Source organism: Morone saxatilis, unplaced genomic scaffold (genome assembly GCF_004916995.1).
Source record: "Morone saxatilis isolate NCDOM2014 unplaced genomic scaffold, NCSU_SB_2.0 Contig15, whole genome shotgun sequence".
Classification (NCBI taxonomy): domain Eukaryota; kingdom Metazoa; phylum Chordata; class Actinopteri; family Moronidae; genus Morone; species Morone saxatilis.
The window spans coordinates 8,818,009-8,826,476 of record NW_023339707.1 but is presented as its reverse complement, the minus strand read 5'-3'; the positions used below and the strand labels follow the sequence as shown (position 1 = coordinate 8,826,476).

The 8,468-nt window shown below is 40.2% G+C and overlaps 1 protein-coding gene across 1 annotated transcript in view; it reads right to left on the bottom strand.

Moving 5' to 3' along the window:
- The window catches only part of si:dkey-11f4.7 (piezo-type mechanosensitive ion channel component 2), a 23,731-nt gene extending 16,137 nt beyond the window's left edge, over positions 1 to 7,594 (bottom strand). Inside the window, exons 1-15 of the mRNA XM_035657123.1 lie at positions 7,559 to 7,594; positions 6,705 to 6,971; positions 6,148 to 6,256; positions 5,845 to 5,966; positions 5,148 to 5,207; positions 4,005 to 4,153; positions 3,691 to 3,855; positions 3,417 to 3,458; positions 3,044 to 3,076; positions 2,671 to 2,783; positions 2,368 to 2,543; positions 1,906 to 2,082; positions 1,627 to 1,791; positions 1,108 to 1,308; positions 785 to 989 (exon numbers count right to left, since the gene is read on the bottom strand). Of these exons, the coding sequence (XP_035513016.1) occupies positions 785 to 989; positions 1,108 to 1,308; positions 1,627 to 1,791; positions 1,906 to 2,082; positions 2,368 to 2,543; positions 2,671 to 2,783; positions 3,044 to 3,076; positions 3,417 to 3,458; positions 3,691 to 3,855; positions 4,005 to 4,153; positions 5,148 to 5,207; positions 5,845 to 5,966; positions 6,148 to 6,256; positions 6,705 to 6,971; positions 7,559 to 7,564 (1,990 nt within the window). The 5' untranslated portion in view covers positions 7,565 to 7,594. The remainder of the gene's footprint in view (positions 1 to 784; positions 990 to 1,107; positions 1,309 to 1,626; positions 1,792 to 1,905; positions 2,083 to 2,367; positions 2,544 to 2,670; positions 2,784 to 3,043; positions 3,077 to 3,416; positions 3,459 to 3,690; positions 3,856 to 4,004; positions 4,154 to 5,147; positions 5,208 to 5,844; positions 5,967 to 6,147; positions 6,257 to 6,704; positions 6,972 to 7,558) is intronic.
- Positions 7,595 to 8,468: the final 874 nt, after the last annotated feature.

The window sequence follows — 8,468 nt, the reverse complement described above, 5'->3', positions numbered from 1 at the left end:
GGTTCAACATGATGGACTCATGGAAAGTGACCCACTGCATCTGTAGATAAAAACATTTTACTCTAAGGTAAAACACAATGACTCTTATATTTAGGGTGATTATACACTAATGAGAACATACCTATGAATATATATATATAGTATATAAAACTAAATGTTACACACCGGACCTTTCAATGAATAGCGCTATTGGTCAACAGACTAACTAGACTAGATTAACTATTCTATTTAAGTAAATTATCAAACAAAAATGCTAAAAATCTCTTCCGGCTTCTCAAATGTCTTCTCTGTTTTATATCCATGTAAACTTAAAATCTTTTGGTTTCTAGACTGTTGGTCAGACAACAAAAGGTTCAGAATTCACAACGTTAAAATGTTAAATTAATTCTGACATTTATAGACTAAACCATTGATCGTTTAATCAAAACATTATTGTTAGATTCCTTGGTAACATATTTCATCCTATGTGTTCCTTGTTTTTTCATTAAATCTCTTGTTAGTTGATCAGTGTAGATGGAATTATAGCCTCTGCTTGATTTTCTGTATCTTAAGTTTACATTTTCTGTAGGTGTCACTCTTTCTGTCTCACTGTGTTTTGCGTCTGTATTGTCAAAGCAAACCATTGTTGCTTTTCATGGATATTTAAAATTTAAATATATATAATATTAAAATTTAAAACTTTTCTTTACCACTCAGCAAGCATTTAAAACAGCAAACTGGAACTGGATATACATTATATACAGTAGTTAATTAAAAATATCACAGATTATTAAAAGCTTCATACCAGCACAGAAAGCAGGAGGGATGCCGATGCAGAGCAGGTACTGCAGCACCATGAGCCCGGCAGTAAAGCAGCAGTATTTATGCCACACCTCCCCGATAGCCTTCCTGCGGCGCCGTGACAAGACGGCCATAAAGGCACAGGAATGAAGCAGGGCATAGAAGTCCATCCTCTGACCAATCACATTGACCGCCACGATTAAACTGATCTAAGGAGAAGTGTGCATGTTAAGAATTCAGTGTCAGATATGTTAAACAGTTCAAATGCACACGAGCAGATGTAGACACACACACACACACACACACACTTCAGCCCCTATAAAGTACCTCCAGTCCAAATTTGTAGAAGAAGAAGTTGATGAAGTATTTGATGCAGGGCAGAATGCCGTGATCCAGGTGCTGCCTTGTGATGCCCTGGAAGATGATGCTGAAGGGTGGGGCTTTCAGGTCATTATGGAGCCGGTAGTAGAGCTGGTGCCGATGGACAGTCGCCTCGAACACCAGCAGCCCCAGAACCATCAAATGGTTCTACAACACACAACACACTTTGTAGAGAAAACTGTGGGTCTTTCTATTTCTGAGGTCTGAATTGTTTGGTCCAGTGTCTCTGTCTGAGCTCTTCAGCATCATGATTCATAACAAGGAGCCTAGGTACTTTTCCTGGTTATAAAAAGCTATTAAAAGGATGTGCAAGTACAGTTTTACCTACAATGCAAAGTCGAGTGCTTTAGAGCCTGAACCTGCTTGAGTGTATTTGATAGTATATACTGGAAGGCAGTTTGGTTTTGATTTAAAGGAAATGTCAAAGATATGACGTTTTTAGACTTTGCAGGTGTGTCACCGTACCCTGAGACAGGGGAGGATCCTGCCTTCACATTTAAGCAGCGCTCCACACCAGTAGATGGGGTCCACAGGCTCGATATAGAGAACAGACCTCCTGAGCAGCTCCATCATGTTCCCCCTCATCTCCACTCCATCATCCAGGCCCGAGCTGTTGGATGGTACCAGGCCCTGAAATACAAACAACAAATATGTATAAGTAGGAAGGTGTGTGTGTCTGAATATAATATAAAGTATTATAAATAACTATTACAAACACACACAGAGACAGTTATGGATACTCACAGCTGTGCAGTTGGAGGAGTAATCGAGGGGTTTGATGACTTTGAGCTGGTAAAACATCTTGCACACCACCATGACGCAGGCCCACACGGCAGAGATGCTGGATGCCAACGGTCGTAACCGTGGGAACGGGAGTGCAAACGCCCACAGAACCAGGAAGAGATAGTTCATCAGAGAAACCTGTGAAAACGGAAATCACAACTTTTCAATTTTATGTGTATGTGAGTGAGCGTCTGAGATTTGTTTTCACAGAATACGTCAACAAAGTTATTAAAATTATTTATTTTATTGGTAGATTTTAAATCCCCTTCTGGCATAACCATCAAACCAGCACTGAGTAAATCAATATCAGGGGGGGTGCACGGTTTACCAGGTGAACTACTACTACTAGAAACTACTAGAAATTGTATACACACACACCTACACATTTTCATACACATGACTTTGCACACATACACATCCCACCTCTTGCAGTGACACCCAGATGATACCAGACGACACGATTTTGAGGCTGTGGAGCTCCAGCAGTCTCCAGCTCTGCACCTGGACCTTGTGCAGTCCTGTCAGAGCATAAATGAGCAGCAGGCTCGCACGGTCCACAATTAAAACCCACTTGTTCTCCTGATTGCTGGGGTCAGACTCTGATAGGAAGAATAGAAGGACATCAGACATCCTATGAACAACCCATCGTTATACAACGACTTATCATCTAATTAACCCATTCCTGTTTGACCCAACACAAGGAGATTCTGAACTGTAGTTACTAACCCTCTCCTGTCGTCTCCTCCTGCTCCTCAGCTCCTTTTTCGGAGGAGCTTTGTAGTCCGACGCTAGCCAGAGTCTCCTGACTTTTCGCGCTCCCCATTTGCTCCTTCACCAGCCTGAAGGACAACAGGAAATATTTATATTAATGAATAAACATAAGTTTACACAATTACTGAAAAACCTCACAGACATTGAGTAAGTAGGAGTTATGTGTCATGTGTCATGTATATCCACACATTGGTTGTCACAGAGAATTTTTTATTTTAATACCTGACCCAAACCACACAAAATGTATGAATATGAATTATACACGTATGTACTGTAGACACAAGCACTACTCTGTTAACCTAAACAACAAAACTAACAACAGTTTTACCTTTTCTGGAACTTTTCGATGTTTTCTTTAATGCTGGAAATTAAATCAAAGAGAGACGTGTGAACATTACAGTGAGTACTACAGAAACAGACACTGCAAAAACTCAATCAATTCACCATCAGCTCTCTAATTAACTCAATGTTTAATTATTTTAGAACAACATATGCAGGACTAATTGTTCTCCTTATGAAATTCACAAGCAAATACACCAAATTTGGCCGGCTCTTTGTGCTTCAAACACTCATTATATCTACAGGCAATAAATCAACTGTGTGAGATACAGTTAACTGTGATGGGTCTTTACACAAAGCATCAAAGCATCTGAAATGTGAGCGCAACAAAACCTTGATGGGGGAATAAATGCAGCTCTTACGTGTCAGATATCACATTGACTGAACTCTTGAGCTCTTCCTCTCTGTGTGGAGAGAAGAATGGATTAGACAAATAAGGCAAACTGAGACATACAACATGTTTAGCAGTCAACCAGAACGTATATAGATTACTTACAGAAACAGCAGTATGTGTTTGTTTTACCATCCAAGAAAAAAAAGGGCACCTGTATTTATTTATTTATTTACATGAAGCAGGCAATATTTTATTTGAGCAGGGTATTCTCTTCTTGCCTGCACATATTCTTGCCATCTCACCTGGAAGTCTGTCTGACGGGAACGTTGTCGAGGTCAGTGAGAGTCAGGAAGTCTGAGTTGAAGTAGTGCAACTGCAGGATACAAGCCAATAGAAACGCAGCAGGAAGCAGGATACGTGCAAACAGCTCCACTGTGTCGTACCGTTCCAAACCCAGGTCACGAAGACTGAAAAGTCCAACAGGTGTAATGACACGATAATGAACGAGAAGACAAAATTCACCAACACAATTAATTTTCTTGCTTCAATACCAAAAATTCCTCTTACAACTAAAAACAGAATATGAGCCAGTATGTGCAGACACTCAGAAACTCACCCTTCCTCCGACATGCCCATGATCTGCCTGAACAGCCCAGACACACTTCTGAACTGGTACATGTAGATAGCAATCAGCACCACCATGGAGTAACCGACCACCACCGCCCAGAATGTCTTCAGGAGCCGGCGCCACACATCGTAACGGACCTCAGGGGAGAGAAAGCAGACCGCTTCTCTGAAACTACAGATCTTAACTTCATTATTGAAATTGTTACATCATATTCAACTGTTACACTAATTTAAACCTTTAACTAGTTATGAAACGGTCTAAGTTTAATACTGATGCCTCTATGTGACCTACATAAACAAACAAGACCATCAGCGAGAAGACTGGCTATTATTCTTAATGCCCGCCACTGAGGTGTATTCAGTAGTATTACCCTTGAAATCATTGAAGCAAAGCAGTGGAAACACTACAGCGTTTGTCTACAGGGGACAGCAAAATCAACACAAAATGATCCCTGTTGCTGCTTTAAATCCCTGTTTGCATATTTAATAACGGCTGGTGTTGGGGTTGTGTTGCCTATATTTCTTTGCAGTATGTAAAACACCAGGATGTTGCTGATGTTATCTGAACAGACAAATGGTGTTGTCTTGATTTACGTCACCTCCACAGCCATTAGGCCTTCCTGTAAGTGCCTACCGTGTTTCTAAAAGGTCAGCAGAAACATAAGATGGGGGAGAAAAAACAGGAAAACAGCAACAAAAAAATGACTGCGTATGTGTTTATGAGTCATAATCAATACTTTTAACTGTAAAATTGTATTGCTGAGCAGTTTACATAAGAGCTAGACCTGTTTTGTGCACAAACAACAGCTAAAGTATTCACTAATGATAATTGAGGAGTCAACACATTACAGTGTAAGATGAACCTGAAACTATGGTTTGGTGTGTTGTGCAACAATGTCTCAACTATTAAAGCTGATTTCCTCCCAACGTATTGACCCCTGCAATCTCAATATCCTATTTTCATTCTTCATCTATTCTACTATGTATAAAGTCATAGTCAAAACAATGTCCTGTATGTTACAGCTTTACTGGAGAAGCTGAATAACTCCATTCCTCCATCAGTCTACTTCACTTCAAAAGAGAGACGGACTAAATGTTTGCTAAAATCACTAAAATCACTAAAATCACTTACCTGGTAGATGACAACACAGAAGAGGAAGAGGACAATGTAGAGGATCTTGTAGACGACCACCTAAGCAAATGAAACATGATTAAAATTTGGTAAATTAACATATATATGATGGGAGGTTTCTTTTTACCTGCTTGATATACAGGAAATCTGCCAAAAAGCCTATGAAATTCTGGACCCATGAAGTCCCAGGACCGGACGTGCAATGAAGCAAATGAAATTACTTGCTCCCAAAACACACATATACTGTACATATACATTTGTTACAGCATCCAAAATAATGACACAACATACCTAAATGAAATTAAATAACTTTCATTTCTATATTCTTCACCTCAGATTGTTTTCTTTGGAGTGGAAATTACATTTACAGCAAGAAATTTGGATTATCACTGTGGGGAATTTTGGCCACCACAGCAGCGGATAAAGTGCTGACAATAATGGAGAAAGATGATCAAAACAAATAACTACATGTTTCCCCCGAAGCCCTCAGCAGAATAATCCAGGCATGCAGTTCATAATGCAACTCCTATTGCAGTGAATTTCACGGTAGTTTCCTGACTCCACAAGGTTACACTACTGCTGTGGGATTTCCTCCAAAGTTCATTCCAGAGATGAAGTGGCAGTGTTGGGAAAGTATGATCAGAAATGAATGGGACATCTCCCAGGCTTAGTTTTTTCGAAGTTTGTCAATAGGTACCTTTCCAGAGAAGCTGATGACAAAGAACATGGCGCAGCAGAAAAGGATCCAGTATTTCACCAGCAGTCCTTTCACTCCTGAGATCAGCATCGCTACGAGAGGGGACGTCTGACTTTCCTCCGCTGATGGAGGAGGGCATCAAGTAGAGAAGGAGGAGAAGAATTGAAAGATAGAAGGAGAGTAATGACAAGAAGAGAGGGGACCTAGCTACATGTCAGGATGATTAGTCTACACAGGTCATACATTCACATCACAGTTGCTGTAATGTTGATTCTTTATCAAAGAAAACAGAAAATTAATTACGTGGCACGACTTTGACTTCATCTAGAGATTCCTCCTTTAAGCTCTGCTCCTCCTGTCTCTCCTTTAGCTGCTGACGAAACATCAACCAGAAGCTGAAGCTGTAGAAGACCTGCAGCACACACAGTGTATCATCAGCACCAAACATGTAGAGTACGCAGAGTTTGTGTAACGGCATATATACATACAACCATGTGAGCAAGAGGAAGTGTTAAGAACCCTGGTTGTTTAATATGGGAGATTGGATGTACGACAAATGTTCTCATCACTGGTCCAACATGTGGTATTTTCATGCAACAGTCAGAATTAAAATCAGAACATAAAAATCAAAATCAGAGTCTGATGACAGTAACTGGGAGGATTTCTCCTGCTGAACACAATCCGTATGAAACACTATAAGTAATTAATAAGACTGTATTCAAAGCTTTGTCTTTTATTTAACGTGATATAGAAATACTTCAGATGTAAAAACAGATGTTATGTGCTTTACCATGGAGGAACTGCTTTATCTGTGAATATTTACACTTGGAACAGCAACACACAGTCTGTAGTTGTCTCACCTTTGCTCCCAGGTGGACACAGGGCGCAGGGTGATAACTGTTCAGGTCAAAGTCCACTATGACAGCCGGGGGGAGTCCAGGGTACAGCTCGGCCCGGCTCAGACGCAGCCCGCTCAGGAAGCCCAGCACCAGCAAGACAGTGCCGTACACCGCCAGCACCGGGGCAGACATCATGGCGTACCGCCGCCGGTCTCTCATCATCCAAATGATGCAGGACCACACCAGCAGCGCGAAAGTCAGCCAGTTGTTGTAGGTGATACTCCACACCTACAGATACAGAGGTTTCATATGGAGACATTATTGCAGCCAGAGTTATATTCCTGCACTAATGATAACTATTGTCTGCCAATTCATTTGAAATTAAATTAAATATATTTTGGGTTTTGGGCACATCAGGGAAATTGTGATGTGCATCAATCACTATAATAAATGAACTGAAAAATAACTGATCCACCTATATTGAGAAGTCACATAAATGTATAAACACATCTACTTTACAGTGGTCTGAAGTATTGCACTGTATGCTGCTTCTTTAATAGATTTTTTATAGTAGGGATGTTCTCATATAAGTGTGGCTTCACTTCACAGACCCGGAAGCTCTGTCCACTAATTATATAATTTTTAGTATTTTATACTGATCTGTACCTTCTTCTTCATTCAGTCCCTTCATTTGGTCGGCTGTAGCCTATAACTGAAACATACTTACCTCATTTGAGCTAATCTACAGTACTTTGCCTTTACCTGTATTTAGAAACCTACGCTACACCTACACCAGAAGCTATTAAATATATAGTTGCTAAAATACTCGAGGGACAAACTCAAAAGCTTCATAAATCAATGTTAGTATAGTTTACCATCATGATGATAAGTGCGCTGACGTAGCTGTGTTTTTGCACCAGCTGTCCAAAGACGACCAGGCCACTCGGGCCTGAGGGGGGAGACGAGGTCTCTGTCGAAGTCCTCAGGTCTTCTTCACACTGATCTATTTCTCCCATTTCTCCGATTTCTCCCTCGCCTTCTGTCTCTAGCACAAGAGAGAAAGTCAAGGATGAAATGAAAGAGTTTAGTAAACAGACCAAACAGACTCAGAACCCGAACACAAGGTGCACGTATTGCTGAGGTTTTACAAGAACCACACACAGATATAATAAAAATCATGAAAGCAGTGACGTTATTGTTGTTGCTGAGGTCATGTATTTAGAGATGTGTAATGATTACCATTAGAGGGGGAGTCTTTGCCTTCATACTGTGGTGGAGGGCCACAGTTTGTGTACCCTGCCACTCCTAACAGAGAGCCCAGATCGCTTGTATCGTGCCAGGAAGTCCTAGTCATTAAAATCATTGGCTGAGGAGAGAGAGTGCATCTTATTGTGAATTTAGACCAGTATTCACACGTCCCGCTTTATTATCATTTAAAAGAATGATTTCTCTTGAAAACAATATCTACTAATTAAATGACATACCTCATCAGGTAGATAGGTTTCCTCATCTGTGCTGCTTAAGAGCTGAAAATAGAGAGAATCTTAGGATGGGTATGTCTTTAAAATATTGCAAAAGTTAAAAAGGAAGACTTATGTAGGTAAAACTAGAGTAAAAGTAAAGTAAAATAAAGGTAAAACTATGATGCCTGTGTTTTATTTTCCAAATGTTTATCTGTTATTATTATCCAAACCAAATAACAATGAGCACAACAGTAGAATACAGATCACTGACATAACACATTAACAATATAACAAATTGTTGGTTACCTCCTGAGTGTCTCCT